This window comes from Catharus ustulatus, chromosome 3, assembly GCF_009819885.2.
Source record: "Catharus ustulatus isolate bCatUst1 chromosome 3, bCatUst1.pri.v2, whole genome shotgun sequence".
Lineage (NCBI taxonomy): Eukaryota > Metazoa > Chordata > Aves > Passeriformes > Turdidae > Catharus > Catharus ustulatus.
In genome coordinates, this window is record NC_046223.1 from 10,388,529 (window position 1) to 10,410,337 (window position 21,809).

General features: G+C 40.2%; 1 protein-coding gene across 3 annotated transcripts in view; it reads right to left on the minus strand.

Annotated features, from left to right (window-relative positions):
- MEIS1 (Meis homeobox 1) overlaps window positions 1-21,809 on the minus strand; it is a 108,546-nt gene that overhangs the window by 12,467 nt on the left and 74,270 nt on the right. For all 3 annotated transcript variants that reach the window (XM_033055331.1, XM_033055329.1, XM_033055332.2), the window contains exon 9: window positions 10,520-10,596. In XM_033055331.1, the coding sequence (XP_032911222.1) occupies window positions 10,520-10,596 (77 nt within the window). The remainder of the gene's footprint in view (window positions 1-10,519; window positions 10,597-21,809) is intronic.

Genomic DNA, 21,809 nt, shown 5'->3' on the forward strand with positions numbered 1-21,809 from the left:
TCAGAGCAGTGTTGCAGGTCTTGGCTGCACTGGGGAGAACTCTCAGCAACCTCATTCCCTGACACCACAATTCCCTCAGGGTGCAAAGCAGATGTAAACTCGCCCTCAGCAGCCAGATGATGTAAGGGGAAATCTTTACATGGCAAAGTGCCAGCAAAGCTGACCTCCCATCTCTTCCCTGCTCCTAAATCCCAGTGCAGCTGTACTTTGCTGATCTCCATGTGCCACAATTAGCCTTTAAGGAATATGGCAAGGATTCATGTAGAAGAGCAGCACTAAGGCTGCTCTAACTCCTGCCGGGGACAGCAATGACCCCCACAAAGCACTGTGTTTGGGTACATAATACGCTGCCAGACAAAATCTCGCGTCCCACAAAAACACTTGTAACAAAGGGTGTGCAGGCTGTCTGCTTTGAGAGCAGCCCAGGCTGAGATGCACATCTTCCAGCTCAGTGTTTTTGCACAGCTCTGAGAAGGGTCTGAACATCAACTTCCCATCTGATCCTTCAGGAGAGCTTCTCTGGACTCTGTAACTTGGGTCCTCATCTGTTGCACGTCAGCAGTGCAACCCAGCAGTTTTTCTTCCGCATATCATGTCAAATCAACAAATCAAGCCCCATTTGATGGCAGGGATTAAGCTGGGAATGGGTGAGAACTGACAGTAAAATACTGGTTATCTCTCTGAAAACATTCCTCCGTATTTCAGCAATTTAATGTCCTCTATCTACTCAGCATAACCTCTTTTTTAGGGGAATGTAGAGCTTGTGAGAAGTGCCTGCATGATCTCCGAGCTTTCTTATGCCATACAAGTGCTCTAAACACAGGGGGTCCTCCTTGAAGTCCAAGGTTTTTCCATACATCAGATTGTGAGCCTTGTCCAAACAGCTTTTTTTTCTGTTCTCTCCCTCCCCACTCCACATACAGCAAGAGAGTTGGAAGCCATGCCTTGTCTTTCAGCCCAAGCAAAAGAAGAGAGGCTGCTCCCACATCTGGATGCTGGTTAAAATATGTTCCCACTCATTGAAGGGTGTGAGAAAGGACCTGTCTATATTTCTGGATGAATCCCTTCATCCTCCTCATCTCCAAAAGGCAATGAAGGAGTATGGGGTAACTCCATACCCAGTCACCTCACACCAGCTCCTGCAGCCTGCAGGAAAAGGAGAAGCAAGCCCAGGGTGGCCAAACCAAAACTCTTGACAAGTGTCTTCAGGAGAAAACACTCTCAGGGCCCCTAAAGAGAAAATATACAGAAGTCCTAGATGGGACCTGTGTTTTGCACATAGGCTTTGACATCATTCTGGTCTACACCCCAAGACAGTGGCTTGGGATGGTGAGGAAAGTTTTATTCCTGTGGTTGTGTCTGCCCCACCACAATCAAGACAAGAAATATAGGCACATTGATGTATTTTGTTTGATGTGGGCACCTGAAAAACTGGTTTGAATTCTTTTTTCCTTTTTTTTTCTCTGCCCAGAAACCACAAAAGATACAGCTCTGAGTCACAGCCAACCTGAAAAACAACCCCACACTTCTGAACAAACTCTCCATGCCCCAAGACATCCCACTTCAAAACATTGTTTTCTAACCACTACTAATAGCCTACTTTGTAATCTACTTTATCTAAACATAATTTCCCATTAAGTCAAGTGATTAATTTTGCTTATAATCCTACTACTGACAGCATTATATTCAGGGCAGAAGAAAAGACACCCTCGGAAAACAACACCAACGAAATACACACAGGAAAGTCAAGGAATGTCAAAGAGTAAGAGAATTTATGAGACCGGGGGACAGAGCAAGCTTAGAGACCAGCCCCCAGATGGTACAAACCACCTTTGAGAAGTCAGACATCTCTGGAATAAATCTGAATTCAAAAGCAGCTATTGGTATCGAGCTTTATCCTTAGCCAAAAAAGACACAAGGACTACAGTGCTTGGGCAAGGGAAAAAAAATAACCCATGGAACTGTTACATGACCTAGATTTCATTGAACAACTGTAGAAGCAATATATTTTGCAGCATCTGCTGCCATTTCTTTCATTTTTGAAAAGTCAATGAAAAGATAGAATCCTGGTTGGTGCTTAAGCTATTGTAGCCAGTCATGCATCACTTACATTAAAATAATTCCATGGTAGGCAGGGCAAAACACACCCTGGAAAGCACATCCTCACCCTGCCCCTCTGGTTGTTTCATTTTTGAGAAGAAAAAATTGATTTAGCCTACAACAACGCAACAATTGCCCTATTTTTACTATTTCAGGCTGATTTTTGAACCAGGCAGTTTGTTTTTATGCAGGTGAAGCCTGGAGCAAGTGTTTGATTTAAGTGCAAGAAAGAGTCTCCGAAGGCACCTTTCTCCATGTGTTGATGTGCTGGTGTTTCAGTTTGTGAGCGTTAATCACTCTACACCAACCTCAACAACTGTTGACACAAAATAGGTGGAGATCAGGTCTGTGCAAGCATAAAATACCATAAAGGTAAACTATGTGTAAAACACACTTCAGATAGCTATGACAAAGACGGACCAAAGTCTGACTTACAAAGCAATGACAAGCCATTACTCTACCCTTCTTCTTTTTTTTTAATATCTTGAGAGCATGTAATTTTTAAAATATATATCAAGGATATCTCTTGCACTAAAAAGAAACCAAGACCTGAGAACTGTATTTACAGAGACAATGCAAAGTTCTCCCCTTGCTTCCAATGTAGCATTTCCACAACACAATAGTGTCCTGAATTGGCATTTCTTAAAAGCCAAACTCTTGTTTTGAGATGGTGCACACCTGAATCTCAGTATTTTAAAATAAGAAGAAGCAAACAAAGAATTCTGACCTCTACCCTGATCCTGTGGAGCAAAGCTAGAGCAGGAGAGAAGAAAAGAGCAAGTGGCAAATGTTTGCATGGTGCTATTTCATCTTCTTTTCCTGGCACCTGACATCATATTCGTTACAGAACATTAATGCACCAACTAAAAAAAGTTTGTTGAGTACAAGACCACCCAGAAGAGGGGAAAGAGTGTTTTTCTTGGCTGCATATTAACCTTTTGCTAATCAGGACTATTGGCAGGTAAACTCTGTTTGCACTGTCTGATGCTCTGAGGTGGGAACCAAACTTACTTCCTCTCAAAAAAGCATCTATGTGACTAAACTAATACCAGGTTTTGGGGTTTTTTTGCTCAGTGCTCAGGGTGTCACTAATTAGTCTGATAGCTTGAGCAAAATGACTTCACATTTGCTTTTGAAATAAATGGTGTTTCCTCTGCTGGTTTTTCCCAAGTGCTGTCACAGCTGTGGTTAGAAGTATCATTCCTTGGATGGGATGAATGGGATGACCCCTTTGTTTTGGGGCAGTTTGCGGGGTTGGAGACTGACAAGCCTGGACTGAACAAGAAACCCAGGGTCTATCAGGTTTCCATCTTCTCCCCCACCTGAAGTCGTGGAGGCCAAGGGGAGCATTTCCCCAAGAAAACTCTTCACTCACTTTCTCTGAGCACCCGACCCCTTGGAAAAGCACCTGTGGCAAAACTGTACCAATACGCCTTATATCAACTCACCAAACCCAAACCCCATGTTTGAACTGCTGTGCTGTACTTTTAAATGGTTATACTGAACTAAGAAAGGAAATTCCAGCATAAAATCTGGTGATCCGATGGTACCTGATGGCTCTACATTCACAGCTCTTCCCCCTGTAAGCTATTTGTTCAGCTTTTCTAATAATACCTTGACTGCCTGGCAGCTCTCCAGGGCTGTCTAAGGCAATATGCAAGCTAAACATTATTTTTTCATCTGATTTCAATGTTTTCTTATGAGTAACTATACAGGATTTTGCCTAGTGAGTATTCCTGATTGCTGTAATTTAAGAACAGAGAAATAGACTACAGATGTAATATTATTATTACAATTGGCATTCAAGGTGAAAGGCATAACAATTAGCTAAGACTTAGTGAAAACATAAATGCAAAAATCTGCTTGAAAAATCCAGCACATGGTACATTTAGAACAGCTAATTTACAGCACACATTCTGAACTGCTCAAATGATGTAACAATTCACCCAGCCAAGATACTTTTAAAAATAGTTTTCTTGGTGTTTTGAGGGGGTTTTCTTGCAGGGGAATGATTTTCATACTGCAAACACCTACTGTCTTATTCTCTGGAATATCAAACAACATTTATTTGTAAAACCCAAAACATATATTCCTTCTTATTCCTATTTTTTCCTGCTTTTGCATGTATTCCCACTAACAAAACAGTGTTCAAAAAACAACTGCATATATAATCTACAATCACATAGAAAAGTAAATTTTCTCCAAAATCTGATGGTTAAGTTTGTATTGCTGAAGTTGAGAGGATAATTTGTGAATGCTTTAACATTTACAAGTAAATAAGTACTTGTATTTACTATATCTGATTACTGAGAAAAGTATTTGTTATGTTCTTACACAGACTCAAATTGCATCTTGACCTTTTCTCATTTAATGTTTACTGAAACAAAAGCAGTAATTGATACTTCTGAAAATAAGCAGATATTTTATTCTCCAAGGACTAAAAATCCCTGCATGTGATGTGCTCGGCAAACCAACTATCTCCCCTATTTATTGAAGTCTACAGTTTGGTAGGCAACAGGGGTGAAAATCCAACCCTGCATATAGGACCAGCACTTGCTTTTGCTATCCTCCCTCCCTGCTGGACTCCTCCCCCACTTACACTCTAAAAATAGTGCTTAAGTGGGACTAAAGTGGTGCACTGGTCATGTGCTGGCCTTTTGCTCAGGGTGAGTATCACCCTCAGAGAAGGAATTGAGTAAAGATGATGTCTATGCTAAATGCTCAGCTCCAGGAAGCAGCTGTTCCATCCCCTCCAGAGATCTGGAATGGGGCTAAACATATGGGAAACACCAGACAACACAACAACACAACATTATCAGTTGGATTTGGGGGTGTTGGGGTGTGCTTCAGATGCACCAAACCCCTTACAGGCTATGATATAAAAACCACAGAGGGAAAAGAGGGGCCTGGGACTGTTTCCTGAAAGGTGAAGAGTTGTGCAGCCATTCCTCTTTTCCCTGCTCTTTTGTGGAGAGGCAGGCAGGGGCTTTCTGTCTCTGCCCCATCTGCATCTGGCCCCATCTGCACTTCTCCACCTGCATCTCCCAATCTGCATTCTCCCATCTGCTCCATCCGTAACCCCACTATTGGTAAGCCAGGACGAGCAGATGGAAAGGACACTCTTTCCAGTGGTGCTCCCCATCCATCACTGGGCTGTGGGGAGTACTCTCCCATGAGAAGTGCAGAATCCTCCTGCCCCCACCATGCCACCCTGCCTGCCCATGTCATAGTAAAGCACTTCTTCCTCTGTCCCAGGCAATTACTGCAGCAAAACTCTATTACTAGTCTTACCCATGAGCAAAGAAATACAGGCAGAAGGAATTTCCTACTGGAGGAGAGTTGTGAGGGGACTAAAAGAGAAATAAATTATTTCTGTGTCTCTATGCTCTGACGTGGCTGTGCTACATAAGGTAAGGTGGTCAGGTCTTCCTATCCCAAGTCCATCTCTGATTTTCCACTCATCTTCAGCTGGTCTTGAAGCCTTTTTGAAATGTCTTTCAGTAAAATCCACTTCATCAGACTCCAAGAATAGGATTAGGGAAACTTTTTCATTATATTATTTAATATTTTTTTCTGATGTGTTTGGCTGGGGTTTGTTTTGAGGTTTTTTTGCAAGACTAGGAAATTATATACAAAACTGACATTTAAAGAAGCCAAGAATATAAAATTAAGAACTCAAGAGGTAGGACACCATTTTACTAGAGTTGCTTGCACCCTAGGCTTTAATGTACTTCACTGCAGTTCAGTTACCAGCTCATGCTACCATTTTTGATTGGGCTCAATGTCTCAAGCATCCCAACCACAATTATGTCTGCTTTAAGAACAGTTTAGAGCATTATAAAATAAAAAAATCTATTTCAACAGGTAATAAACTTTGACAAAATTGAATGACCAAGCCAGGTAAGAAAAGCAAGCCAGTCCTGGTTCATACAGCCAAATGCTGCACTGGAGAACAGGATTCAGCTCTGCTGTTTCCTTAGACTGATTGAAAGCTACTGAATAAATCATTGAACCCAAAAATTTCACCATAAGTTACTCCATATCCAACAGTGGACATGGGCAATGTAAGACACCAAGGCACTCAAAACTTGGAGTTTCCATGAAACATGAAGTTTCAATGATCCCTAGACCCTAAATATGAATAAATTGCTGTAATTCTGAGTCACCTCACAGTCCCAGACTAACCCAAAACTTGTGACTATGCTGGAGTTGGACCTCTATGAGCCTCACTTCTTCCCCTTTGAACCAGGACTGCACTTTTTTTTCTCTTTGCACGGTAACTGTAAAAATACCATGCAAACCCACAACCTTGTATGCATATATATGAGCACGTGGAGGTCAGGGAAGGACTTGGGTATTACAGCAGTAAGTGCTACAGGAAAGCCCAGCAGTAATTATTAATTCCATCTTCAAGCACGGTTTGAATACAGCTCAACAAACGAAGCACGTAAGAATGAGGGCAAGATAAAATATTGACTAGCTGCTCCAGCATTGTCTGGGCTGTGCCCTAGATAGCACAAGGGTATTTGGAAAAAGCAGAATAGAAACACCTAATAAAGGCTGAATTTTTAAGAATTTGAATTTTCAATTTTTTTTTTTTTAATCATTTAAATGCAGATGGATGCAACGCTATTTAGAGAGTCACATACAGACATGCACACATAGGGAGTATATATAGGCACATTATTCTACAAGTATATAAACATCTATCTGTGTGCACCAAGACTTTTCTAAAACATAAACAAGCATCTGACTTCTAACGCAGCCCTTGATTAGAATTGTTCTCTTTTCTTCATAGACTACCACCAGTAATTATTTACCATTAGCTCTTAATGGGAAGGGATTCAGCTGTGATGTAGTAAACAAGAAAACCGTATAGATTGTTCAATACAGCCTGACTGGCTCTCAGCTGAGCTAAGAAGTGATTGGATCACACCTGGATATTTCAATTCTTTGTTTTTATCACCTGGGAAAAGCACCTTATTAACCTGTACCTGTTCAGGTCCCCATCATGTCCATACAGCATCATACAAGCGCTCCTTCTTGTTCATATAACTGTGCTTGGAACCCTAAACTGCTGTGGGGTTAAACAAGCGACACGACAGAGATCTGAATGGCTCATTTAGACTAATGACATTGGAACTCTGCTATCTTCCTACCTTCCACAGATTTATTTTTATTTTGCAACAGGGTAAGGGCTCCCTCTTCCCACAGCAGAAACATCTGACTGAAGCAAAAAGATGGTACTAGAAGGCAACACTGGTGATTCATAAGTGAAGTTGTCATGTGGGGGGAAAGAGAAAGAAAAGAGAAAAATCCTCTGTGTGGATTATTTCATCATTTAAAAAAATAAATAAAACAACCCTATGAAAAGGGTAAAGGGACTGTGATATTTTTAAAGACATGTGCCTTTTCTAGGATATATTTTCTTGCACATTTCACATCATCACCCCATTCCTATGACTCCTTCACCATCAACAGGGGTTAAGTGCATCAGCCTGGGGAGCCCCTATACCAGGGCAATTCATATGTGAAAATCAACATTTTTTTCATTACAGCAGAGACCTGAAGTATGAACCAGCACATACCGAAAAGCATTCAAAATATGACAAAAAATTTGTTTAAATGCTTTCAGTCTACAGAAAACAAATGCTCTTTTCACTGAGTGGTCTGTGGTAAACTTCTAATTCCAGCCAGAAAATACAGCATTCCCAGCCTGGGCTAACGACCATGCTACCAGACATGAGTTTATGTTTTTCATGCACATTTCGTGTATTCCCACATGCTGTGTTGCTGCCAATAATTTATGACTGATCTGCACCCAGCCTGCCCTTCAGCATTTTATTTAATCTCTGCAACAGTGATTTACAGTGACTCATCATTAATACAAAAATGTACATGTGTGTTAACAAGTTTGGAAGAATCTAAGGAGGAAGGTAAATTTTTTTTGTGAGTTGTGGCTGAATGACTTATGAGCTTGCTTAAGAAAAGCAAAACTAACTAGAAATTATATGTTAGATCTTCCCTGAAACAAAACATTTAGGTAGGAAGAGTTTCTTCTGCACCTTGCCTTAGAAGAAAAGTGATCCAGCAAAATGTTTGAAAAGGTTGCTCTCTAGCCCCCAAGATTTGGGAGGGGATGAGTAACTCACTGGTCACCTCGCAGCTGGGTATTCTCTGTGCAACCTGCACACTCAGTAACAGTTTCACAGTCTCCTTGTTCCTTAGCATCCATTACAAAAAGCAGGGGCTGAATTGCCATATTTTGGCATCTCTGCCCACTACCTGTGATTTAAGCAAGCCCCGCTGCCTCTATAGTGTTAAATCCTTGTGCTTCAGAGCAGAGAAGGGGAATTGTCTCAATAATTTATACAATTGTATAGCAGAATTACTGAACTAGCTCAAGCAGAGGAAGTCTGCCCTACATCCGCAAGACTTCAGTTATAATGTATTTTGATCTCTTTTTTTTTTTTTTCTTGCACATAAGGAACTTATAAGAACACACCTGACACAAAGCCAAAGTAAAAACTCCTTATATTTGAGGAGAGATGGGATACTGAAAAACACCCTGGAAAGAAAACTGAAAGAAAACCTACTGAAGGTCACTCTGGAGAAATTCCATCAGTTTTGGTGAATCCATCCTATGTTCATCATCTTGAAAAATTTCTTTTGATGGACAATCCCAAACTGACACATTTGTCCATGTTGAATCCTGCACTCCCAGACCCCACAGAAGCAACACACCCTTTCTCCACCCCATTGTTAAACAATACCCTGATGAGTATCCACAGCTTCTCAGTAGCCAAAGCACCCACTGTTAAGCTGAAGGACAACGATATAAATTAGGGTAACACCTGGATGAAGGCTGGAGGATGTAAAGTTGAAGCAAACATTATTTTTTTCTGGCTGAGCCAAAATACTGTGGGTTACAGTACCTTATAACATGTAAATTTTATATTTTATGCCTTTTATTCCTCTATTTAAAAGTAAGTATGTTGGAAGCATACTTTATATACACTAAGTATTTGGTATTTTCCTTTATTCAGCATCTTAAAGGGCTTCAAAAAATTGATTCCCAGGGCTGCTTTGAGGTCATAGAAATTGATAACCCTTACAAGCTATGCTTATGTGAGCCCGCCTGCGTCTCCCAGATAGTGCACTTTGTAAATTAATCCTCCAAAGGCAAATATATTGTAAGTAGCTTGTTATCTCTAAAGTACTAAATTGAAGAATACATGGGATTATATTGACAGAAATTACATTTTCTGTAATGGGGTTTAATATATCTGAAATCTTTCCCATAGGCTCCTATGCTCTCTAAGAGGAGGATTTGTTAATGTAGGTGCAATGGACATCAATACCAAATTTATTCACTAAAATGGATTAGGCCATGTAATCAGAGCTTCAGTAATATTAATCTCTGACACTTACTGAACAGGAAAAAAACCCCAACTTTTGTCTGCAAACTGGCATTCCTCCCTCCATTTTCCCTAGCAGGCTTGCTGTTTGCTTTGGCCATTTTCTGGGTATTACTTCAAAGAGGATAAGGTTTCCCATCATAAACATTAATTTAAAAATATTAGGACAATTAATTAGATACACTTCGTTTTACAAGGTATTAGATTGCAATACACTTTAAGTATGACACTTGTTCTGGGACAGTGGGAGGAACCCACATTTTGACGCAGTATCAAAGGGTAATAAATCAAACTTTTTTTAAAGAGGTTTGCTCCTGTATGATACTTAAATCATGAGTAATATTCACTGGGGTTTCACCCCGAACAGTTAGCAACCCAAAATCCACTGCAGAAACAGCATGGATCCTGACTTTCTTCAAATGAATCACTACTACAACAGACCAAGGGTTCCACCAACCCTCAGCTGGAGCAAATAAATAAAATTGCTCCACACTGTACTTCAGCAGCAAAGAACCAGATTGTCCTCAAAGTTTATTTATAAACTGGATTTTGAAAACAAACTGATAAAGAGATAAAAAAATGTCAAAAAGAAAAACCCCTCTAACAACATTATAAAAAGCATGACTGCAGCCCTAAATAACAATATGCTCAGCAGAAATGGGAACAATTGTCCCTTTTTTGCCCCCAACATCTGAACTTCTTCCAAGACCAATGTTCTGCAAATGGATGTGCCTTCCTATTGAAGAACAGTTATCCTCAACCAGAAGGAGGACTGGTATCAAATACGAATACACTAAGACCTGCCCAAATGACGGAAAACTACAATACAGTAGCACACCTCTTACTTTCTACACCTAAAACCCCTCACCTGGTTATACCCCTTTTGTACCAATAAACTGTTGGGGAAGGGAAAAACAAGGGCAAGGTGTGTCCCCAAAACCACAGAGGAATAGCCAGAGGGTGCCAGTGGCCATATAGAAACACTAAGGAAAATTACTTACCAATTGTTCACTTGAAGTATAGTGAGCCCTGTGTCTTGTGCCAACTGCTTTTTCTGCTCTTCTGAAGGGTAAGGGTGCTATAAGACACCAAAATAAATACAAATATTTAAAACAATGTGGTTTTTTGGCCCACTTTTTATTTTAAATTAACAAAAAAAAAAACCCAAACCAAACCAAACCAGAAGCGTGACATCTATTATTGAAAGGTGAAAATGCTGAGGTGTGTCACTCTTTTATAATTATTAATGGGCTACTACATCACTTAATTAATGGCAGTAAAAGACAAGCCAATTATAAAGATTAGTGAAGTGGAGAAATAACTGCTTAGGATACAGATAGTTGAGAAGGATATTTCTTGCATTAGCTCAAAATTTTTTGCACTTGTCACAAATGACCAATTAGAGTAAAATAATCTTATTTTTTCTGCTTTTTCTGTTTTTAACAGAACAACAAAAAATGTGATAAAGTGCTTCTCTGTAAAACTAAAACACACTAATGTTTTCGGAGATAATGAAGGTAAAACTTCCCAGTGCCCCAAAATAATTTGCAAATAAGATCAGCATCCTGAACACAAACAAATGCCTGTGTTTTGAACACAGGCCAATGCAAGGTCAACAATCAGCACATTTTTGCCTGACATTAGCATAGCTGTGCTGCACTAATCCTAAGAGACAGAAAATAAATACTCCTTTAATTGAAGATAATGTTATAATTCAATCATAAGTTTCTTGTGAGAACTTGATTTGCTTTCTCAGAAAATTTGCTTCTGCACGAATACAGATTGCTTAATAAATCAACAGGAAAAACCACAACCAAGTGTGAAATGTAGGAATGTAATTTCTGTTCTTCCCATCTATGCCAAAATGTCACTGCCCCTGAAGAAAATGGCTAACTACAGCAAATATAACAGTTTCATGGAAAAGTCTTGTTTTGAGGAACTGGTTCAGCTCCTAACCTGGATGCCCAAGTCTCAGTACATATCTGATTCAGACCTGAACTGCTGCAAGGTGCTTCACAGTATTTCAATAAAGATCATTTGATATGACTGGTTATTCCTATCCCAACACCATTTAGCAGTTGATTGTCACGAAGTATTTACTGTTACACATTCATCCTTCCCTGCCACCCCCCAAATATCCCCTTATTGTTTGGATGTATTCTTCAGTGTAATATTACATGGGACATAAACTGAACCCTTGTAAAGCATAAGAATTTAAAACCTCATAAAATTCCATAATCTTCTTGGCATTATAGCTATTTAGCAGATTTTCCATATTCTTGTAAACAGCATAGTCTGACTTCTAATGGCTACATTACACGCAAGTATCACCTCACATTACCAAACAGGGATTTTTGTTGTAACTCCAGGAACTTCTCTTAACTCAATACACCCATTTCAAAGCCCACCACTATGGCCATCGGCTCCATAACAGACTTTTTATCTTTTTTTACCCAAAGATGTTGAGGAATTTTCCATTCTTTTTAAAGTACTGTTCTCTTGACAGGAAGCCCACAGATGACCTGCACACCTGTAAACCATCCCTTGTATTTTCTGTGTGTACATGAAACAGTTCCAGAATTGTAGAGTGGAAAACAGAAGGAAGGGGATTTGATTTTTTTTATGGGTAATTTGCATTTTACACATGTAAAAATATAGCATATATTTTACTGTCTGCCTTCTACACACATTCGTCTACAACAGTCATACTTATGTCCGTCTATCTGAACACAATATTTTGCTTCCCTTCAAAAAAAAAACCCCAAAACCCTACAGAGAGGATTTGTAATATTTTTATCTTTACAGCTTATTCCTCATTTCATTACTTTGCTATCAAGTGAGGACAGAATTATTCTTTTTTTTTTCTTATTTTGCTTTGCCACCTTACATGTGATCTAATTTTAAGTAATTGAACAAACTGTGTCTAATTTCATGCAGCAAGCAATAATTACTAGACAGCCTTTAGCTATTGGAATTGAGAAGTCTGTCTCCATTAAGCAATTTTCAATTGTTCTGGACATTTTTTTTAAATAGACAAGACTGGACAAAATTAGCCATCAGAATAATATTGTCACTGTAAAAATAATTGCTTTAAAAGTCCCAAAGTACAAATTCCTCAAATTGTGGTATGTCTAAGGTCATCTGATTATTTTTTTTTTCATATCCTAGTACAGCATAAACTTTTAATTTCATGATAAATCTATAATTGCCATAATCACATGACAGCCTGGGATTTCACACAGCTAATCCCTCTTAGCCAAAGGGTCACAATGCGGCAGACTTTTTAACTGTGATTCGGTGTGCTTTAAAGTAATCTTAAACACTAAGCAACACTATTATATAAGCTTTCTGTGGATCATACAAGTTGTTCCTTTGTAGACTAAAAATAAAATAAAATAATAGAAATTACTTGACAAAGAACCAGCGTGCCACAGGCTAGGTTGCTCTAAAAATATTCAAAGCCTTGTTGCATTCACACCCACAGGGTTGGAAGGCCTGTGCTACAGGCAAAGACAAACATCATGTTGCAACACAGAGAAAGAGGGAACCCCTGAGAACCACCATTTTATGAAGAAATAGGAAATTTAATCAATATTGCTGTTGGTCTTTATTCCACCTATGCAAGAATAACCAGTGTCTTCTGAAAACTTTCTAAAGGCTATTTGAAGGAATATAGACAAATGTACATAGATATGGATATATATAAATATATGTATAGTGTGTGTATAGATTATATTTGTATAAATATGTATAAAACCTATCTTAGTCAAATGGTTAAGTTTAAGGCAGTCATGTGAAGAGGAGAGAGTTGGATTTGGTCCTTAAGGGGCTCTTCCAACTTGAGATGTTCTATAATTTTACTAAATATATAAATATATAGGGAAGAATCACTAAAAACACTGCCTTGACATCAGCTGACAAGTCTACCTATCACTCTGGATCACTTTGGGATATCAAGGCAACTGTTCAATAAACAGTGACTTGAGACCTTTACTTTGTTGTGTACATTAGCTCCTACCATTATCTCTTAAAAGCTTAATTATTTGCAAACAATTGATCATAATGGGAATTGGAGAAAAGAGACACCAGACCACCAGGAGAGCTGCAATGCATTAGGAGAACAAACAGAATTACCTTTAGGTCTTATAATCAGAATTAACGATTGGGACCATACGCAGGGCAGTGTGAGAAGCTGTAACACTCACACTGGACTGTTTTCCATTTGATCTGCATTAACACCTCGAGTGAAAGCCATAAAACAGTGATTACAGATGGGAAGGCTGACCCTCCTTCCCAGAACCAGCCCAGCTTGTGTATACTAGAAGACTGCAGACAGGCTTTCTTGCCAAGGCCGGAGAAAAAGGGTAAATCCAAGGAGAAAAACAAATAGGAAGCAGGCAGGTTGAAAAAAAAAACAAAAACAAAAAAGGGCATTTAAAGAAATAAGGCTGACTACAGATAAGGGCTCTGAATTTGGCTCTGATATTTTTCTGATCAAGCCTGCTGCTGCTACAGAGCTATACAGCAGCATCCACTAAACTATATGAGACCTTGTGCTTTTCCCTTCCCATAAATCTAGCACTGAAATGTGGATTGTTTGGCACCATTAATGTGTTTTTGAGGCTCTGTGGTATTACTTTTAATAATGACTTAGTACTGAAAGTGATTGCTTAATAATACCATCAAAGTCTGCATGCAAATGAAAATTATCCCTGGGGGATTTGCCCAGGGTAATATGAACAGTTAAGGAACATTTGAAAAGGTAAAAATAACTATGCAAAATATGAGTCAGAGCAGTCATTTTAGCAGTAACAAAGAAATCAAAGTGACAGAGAAAAAAATTTAACTTTCCATCATATTTTCTCGCCACTGTTTTATGAATGGTATTTAGTGAGCAGTAGTCTTAATAAAAGTCCATTTTTTAATGCAGCTTGAGAGCATTTTTAGCAAAATAAACAATTAGATTTTTTTTAATCACCTTTGACTACAGATGGTGGGTAAAGTCTCCATTAGGTACAGATGGAAATCATCCAGGGTTGTCCCTTAATGCTACACCCTGCCCACCTTGTACTCCTTTCCTCAAATTTTCCAGCCCAGGCAGGAAACGCTGGATGCCAGGACAGTGACAGACTTTATCGTATCTGTAACCCAGCATCAACAGCATGGCCTCCCCTCCTCCTCTGCGACAGCAGTGCATAATGGTGCCAGAAAAATGGGACAATAATCCTGCCCTTCTCACCCCCCAGATTCTCACCACCGTAATTCCTCACAGCACTGAACCAGTTCAGCACCAAGACTGCCAACCTGCTCTGGGACAGCATGGAGGCAGAAACAATCCCCAAGAGAAAGGTTACATGCTCTGGATGGAGGAGGCTGTGGCAAGCGTCCAGCATGGCCCTTGTCGTGGCTGTGCCGTCGCTTGGCTGGCCGTGCCGCAAGCACCGCTTCGGAAGCCCTTTCATCCTCTTCCTCCAGCCCTCCGCCTCCTCTGGAGCTAATGCACCAAGGCGAGATGACCTTGAGCTAAACTTTGGTAAGTGATGAAATCACCCCCTTAAAATTTATGCCCCAGGAGTGTTTATTAACTGTTTTCTAACATCAAAATAAAAAAAAAAAAAAAAAAAAAAAAGGAAAAATATCCCAACACTGTGATTTTCTTGTTTCTGAAGAGAAACGCAGCCTAACTCAGTATCCAGAGTAAAGCCCAAGGATCAGCTATCCAGTGACAAACTGTACAACGACTTTGTGTTGAACTCTATATGTTTGTTTTACCTAAACTTGTCCAGGGTTAGCTAAGGTGGCAGCACAGCAATTCAGGTCTCTCCCCTTCCCCAGTTTCCTTTTGGATTGCATTTGAACTGTTTACGTTAATGATCAAGTTGATCTATGAGAAATTACTATTTTTTTATATCCATAATGTTTTCCTATTGTCTCTCAGCTTTATGAATTAGTTTTACTGTTGCAGTGAATGCTTTTTTTGTCTCCTGACTGCACATTATCAAAGGAACACTTTGTGCCTTCCATTTGCATTACAAAAGCAGTGCATGGTGTAGTCTAAGAACAGAGCTTGAATTTATAGCAGTTGAGTCCTAGATCCTCACACATTCTGGCCTCCTAAAGAATAACGGGAGTTTCTGCACTCAAAAAGTAGCCAAAAAATGGTTGGATCACTATCCATAAAGTCATAAGATTGCAACGTCCTTTCTTCATCAGCCACCAGCATATTGAGCGGGAGTGACAAAGAGAACGTGTGGAGCCCCCTTGCCTATTTTGCAAGCTGCCTGAATAAGTTTATAGACTATCCCTGTGACCTGTTTTATATTCAGGCAAGGCTGTAAAAAGTTGCCAAGTTGAGGTGACCTGGTAGGGGAGGGGGGAGAAGAAAAAAATTCAACTCGGAAGCTGCAAACTTGATCCTGTTTATCCCATGGGATTGGCTTGCACATTGGAGGAAATACTAAAACACTGAGAAGGAAGTTGTTTTATTAGAAATGCATCTCTGAGGCTGGGAGGAAAAAAAGCCTGTGCAAAGTTTGCACAGTCTTTTCCTTGGCTGAGAGTAGTGAGTCAGCCTGATAATGCTATTGAAGTGTGAGCTGGCTTCGGCATTTCAAGCTCCTTGTTGCTTTTTCAGGACAGCAAGAAAAAACTTAGTCCATATGACACGGTCATGCTGTAGACAAAGCCAGCTTTTTCCTCTTTCAAAAGAAAATATTTCTTATTGTAATAGTTTAATATCCCTGCAGTAAGGCCTTTTTTGTAACATTACTGTTAATAAATCCTGGTCCTGCCAGTTATTGAACTGCAAACTATGAACACAAGATCAACAGATGAGCTTGGTCTTCTAAAGCCAAACATGCATCATAAAATATGCAGTGTGACTCGATGCTGCATCCCTTTGACTGGCCAGTATCCTTATGGCAAGGCAAATAAGCTGCTGCTTTGGGCTTTTGCATCAGCCCATTCCTATGAGATGGGCTCTGAGACACTGCCTATCATGTCCCTTACAAAAGGGTTTGCAAGCTGCTTTGGCAACCCTGTCAAAAAAAAAAAGATGAGGAAAGGAGGCAGAATCTGACTCTCCTAAGGCAAATGTAGGGTGTAAAAGGCAGACCCAATACCCCAGAAATTTTAAAATCTGAGCATATGTTCACAGCCAACCTAATTAAGCAGGGACTGGGGTAGTTTTGCAGGCAATGGCAGGGAGGAGACATTTCCTTTGTGAGGGTTTACAAGGAGGGAAAAGAGGTACTGGCAACAGCGACCCTTTCTAATGAAGAAGTTATGCTGGGGGGAAAAAAAAGTGCTTCTCCTTTTTTCCCATTTGCCCCTTTGTAAATAATTTTCTTGCAAGCGTTGTCTGTGAACAAGTTTTAGCACTCACTAACATAAATATCCTTTCCAAGGCTGATGGAGACACACGGTATGGCTTGGGATGCTCTGCCAATACTTGTCTGGTGGCCCCATCAAATTACTCATAATGTGAGCACTCATTAAGGAAAAAAAAGTTCAGATCATCCCTTGCACAGGATATTACAGAAGTCAGAAAATGGAAAAACCTTTTAACTCCTCTAATCCATCTCCTGGCTGCTACAATATTATTCCTTCCATACCATATATTATTACCAACTGCCTTTTTGCAGTTGAGCTTTAGCTAGTCCAAGCAATGGTGCTTCTGCTATTTCCTTTTGGAGACACTCTGATAGACCTCAGTGTTTGGAGTTTACTCTGGCTCCTACTGGTTTTCAGTTCAAGCTGAGTCTATGCAGACACCCCCACACCCTACCCGGGTAACTGAGTGGAGCTTTTCCCATGTTAAACATTCCTTTGGTGCCTGCATGTATGTGCACACAGAAACATACACACACACGGCTTGCACATACATATTTTGACTTTGCTTAACGTACTTAAGAAGGGATTCTTTACTCTAGGATCAAGACTATTTGCACTAATGTGATGTGGTGATGCACTTTTGCATCCTCTGCCATTTTTCTTTACTATTGTTATCAATTATTGTTTTCCTTTCACAGCCTAAACTAACAAAGGAGAGGCAAAGTTAAAAGAAAAATTGCATCCAAAAGATTAGCAAAATTCTCCTCAGTGCAGCACACAGCCAAAGGTGTGAAACACTACAGCCAAGTGACACCAAAGGAACAAAGGAAATGCATCATCTGACTGCAACCGCCTTAGAGCTAAAATTCACAGCCTTGAAACACAGCTTTTCATTTAAGCCAACATCTTTATCAGGCAGCTGCGAAAAGGCAGGAAAGCAAACCCCAGCCTTCCCTAGGTGAGCAGCTTTTGGGAAGGAAGAAAAAATATCACCAGCACACCAAAGGAAATCCCGACTACCTGATAACTCCATAAAAGCTTTGCTGTTGTTTTTAGAGCCAGCCTAAGACAGATTAGCCCAGGTAAATATCTCCTAACCAGAAGCCTTTTCTCAGCAATAAGTCACTGTCCTTATCTACCTCAAATGACTTTCTAAACAGGTGGGCTCAGAAATAACTCTACAATCTCTAGGAAACGCCAGTGCCAGCAGGTGTAATCCCATAGAGTTAAGTCAAAAGCTTTTATTTGTGCTTTTCCCTCTTTTTCCCAGACTGTCTTCAGGAGCTCCTCCTGTAAATGAGGGATAAAATCACTCCTCTTTGCCTTCATCCCCTGCTCTACACACCTGTGTGATCAGGTTGATGGAGGATTGCTGTATTCAGCAGATCTCTAATATGAACCTCAGGCGTTTGGATGGAGAAGGAGCTTTAAGCAGATTTCCCAAGGCGGCAGAACCCTTAAAGAGCAGCCATCAAGCAAACTGGGAAGCCTCCTGCCAGGAGCTTGAACTCCTTTTTCATGGAGGGACCAAGCCATCATGCAGAGTGAGTTCAAGGCAACCAACACATTGAGGTGCCAATGGTTCAACACCAAGATAAGGAGGGTTACATTCTATATTACATTTTCTACTTGAAAACAAAACAAACAAAAAAGAAAACTACCGCTGAGGAAGGAAATGAAAAGATATAGCTGCTATTTTGCAATGCTGCTTTGTTGGCATGGAAAGTCCTTGCACAGATGCCCTGTCCACCATTAAATATTCACAACATAAAAACCACAATGTGCTCTTCATGGGAAAAAAAAAAAAAGGAAGATGCATTTAAAGGTCTGGGAAGAAAAAAAAGAAAGGACGGAAAAGGAAAAAAAAAGAAGCCAGGAAAACACTGCTGATCTCTGAAGAAACAGACTCTTGGAAGTAGTGCACATTCTCTGGCATTAATTTTCCCACTTAAATTACAGTGATGCTGTAGCCTCATCTCATTAGAGATCATTGTCCCCAGTAGACAGTTGTGTTTATGGGGGATTCTTGCTGTTCCACACCTGCTGCTCAGGTTGCTACGTGATAAAGTCTGCATACAAACAGCAGTCTTGAGGTTGCTGGACTGCAACTGATGAGCCCAGGCTAATTCAGGGGTGATTATGTAGTTTACTGGACCACTAAACCTCTTTAAGCTTGTAATTACTGCCTATTTGAGTAAAGAACTTTGAAAAGCAATTCACTGCATCATGCCTGCCACAGCTGGAAGCAGGCTGCCAGCAGTCTGCGGGGACATTAAAATCTACAGGGATTGGGATTTGAGCACAGCTCGTAGGCACTGACGGCGGCACAGCCAAGTGTGCTCACATTCCAGCTCACCTTTTCTGACCAGGCGTGCTATTAAAGGTGCAATGAAAACTATAGAAAAGCAATAAAGATGACAAATAACAGGACATAATTGAAAGAACTGCATTTTAATGATTCTCCCCCTCTTCACGCTCCCCTTATATTGGCTAAAAAAAATTAAGCCTTTTTGTCATGACAAGAGAAGGGAAAGAAAAGGCCTTTTTGCAAAAGGAAAAATGCACTGCATACATGTGTTTCTGTTTTGAAGTTGGGGGTTTCCCTCATGTTTCAAAGCTTTAACAAGAGTAAGTTAACTTGCAAAGTGAATGCACAGTAAACCCTTTTACGTATTTGGCAGAAATGATAGTGCAGAGGCATCTTAATCGCCAAATTTTCATAAAACCCCTCACTGAGCCTTCATTAAACCCTCCAAGAGTATCCCAGCCCCAAACTACCACTCTGAAAAAGAACTCCACCCCATGCAGCATCATAGCAGTCCTTTCTATCAAGACCAGATTGTTTCTTTTAATAATAAATAAATATTTCTCTGGTTCTATTTGCCTTTTGAGTTCTGACCCACTCTAACTCTCCTTTTCAAGTTTGCCCCTGCAGCTCACAATGAGCAAGGAAGCTATTAAAAAGGGCACCTTGGCTTTTTGCATAATTAGCAGTTTTGGGAACAGAGTTTGGGGGAAGAAGAGCAGATCAAATGGGACCTGTGACACAGACAGAAAGGTTGTTAATGGGTATTTTTACAAGTGAGTAAACAAAGGTCTGAAGAGGATTGCTCCAGCGGAGCACAGGGATGTTGCTGGTGCAGCACTGAGCCCCAGTGCTGCCTGGCATCGCTGGGAGCCCCAACCAGCTCCACACAGCGCCTGCCCATGGAGCTCCAGCTGAAGAGCCAGCTCTTGGAGCCCTCCCATCCTGCAACCACTCCACAACCATCCCTGTTATTAGACTGCCACGTGTGAGGTCCGGCAATGCGCCTAACGAGCCGCCCAATTAACTAACTGCATGAAATGGGCTTTAAAGCCTCCTAGGACATTTGGAGATACAGAATTCATCAGTGTCATTTCCCTGCCCTGCTAATAACTGCCACAGCTGCCTGGGAGAATGGGGTGTGGGAAAAGGCAAAAATAAACAAGCAAAATAAAAAACCACATTGCTATTGATACAATTAACCCTGGACTGAAGCCCTCTTTCTCTTCTCATCTAATAAACTGCCTTGTTTTAAGAAATGTGGACATGCCATCTGTAGTACTAATCTCACATGTATCTAGAAAGGTAAAGGGGGAAAAAATCCCCGTGCAGACATGAGCACAGTACTGTGAACAAATATCAGCTTTTAAAGGCGAATGTAAAAGCTTTCAGGAAATTTATTCTTAAAAAGCATGTAAATTCCCAGTCACAACAATCCTCCACTAACCCCATCCAAGCTCCAAAGAACCACAGGCTTGTGTGTTATCCAGCTATCACTCTTATTAATATTCATTAGGCAGGGCTACTTGCATTTTCATAAGCTGCTAAGGTGGCAAAAGAAACAATCAGAATTCTTTAACACACAGGCATTATCAATTCAACATCTGCCAAAGAAGAGTGCATATAGATCTGACGTTGAAATTCAAATGCAATTTACCTGGGCTAGAGCTGGGCTTCACTTTCCAGCACCCAACCAGCTATTTCAGGAGCTCTCATTTTATCCATCCCAGCTTTTACCTCCCCATAAGTTCACTCTCTCTTATTTTTACCTTTAAAATGAGAGTCCCTCATAAATTCCTCCTTCATTCCTTAGGTCTAATGAGTTATCTTCTGCTAAAATAACCCAAGTTCAGTGCAATTGCATATATGAATAATACAGACAAGTTTTAACTCAGCAAACTTGACTAAGCAATTCTGCTTTCTGGTTAGAGAATTCATTTATCTACACCCATTTAGTGTGTGAAATCCCTTTAACTAGCTTCAGGGTACAGGTCTGCACAGAAATCCAATTTCTGACCAGCCTGGCCTTAAAATTTAACTCTGAGAGATGAATGGAGAAGTCTCCAAAAGAAAACAACTGCTCTAATTAATTATGTACCCAACTTAGCAAAGAAACAAGTCTGGTGCTAACCAATTTCAGAATAAATAAAAGATAAACATGTTCCCAGGATGATATTTCTATGCACAAGAACATGCACCAAAAAGAGTGTGATTTAGATCTCCTGAGAGATGGGAAAAGCCCCATTGCAATTCTCCAAATCTCCAGATTCAACCCTAAATTAAGATGTATTTGCCCACAAATTCACAATGAATTGATTCTCATAATTATAAAAACGTCATTAGAAGGGCTTGGACCAGGATATGATTCAACCCTCTTGGAAAATTTCTTGGACCAAGAAAACTCCCTCATAAAAAAATATTCTTTTCCCCCAAATTCAGTGCAGGTCTCTACCAATTTCACTTGGATTTCAAAAGCCTCCAAAGACTTAACTGTGTCCTCCTTCACAGATGGTTGGTAGAACCAAGCTTTGCATTTCAATGAAATATTCATGGTGTGAGGGATTTCCCAGGGGCTGGTACTGGCCAACACTTGGGAATGAGCCCTGAAATGGTAAACCTATCTTCACATCTGCACTGAGCTGCAGTACATGGCT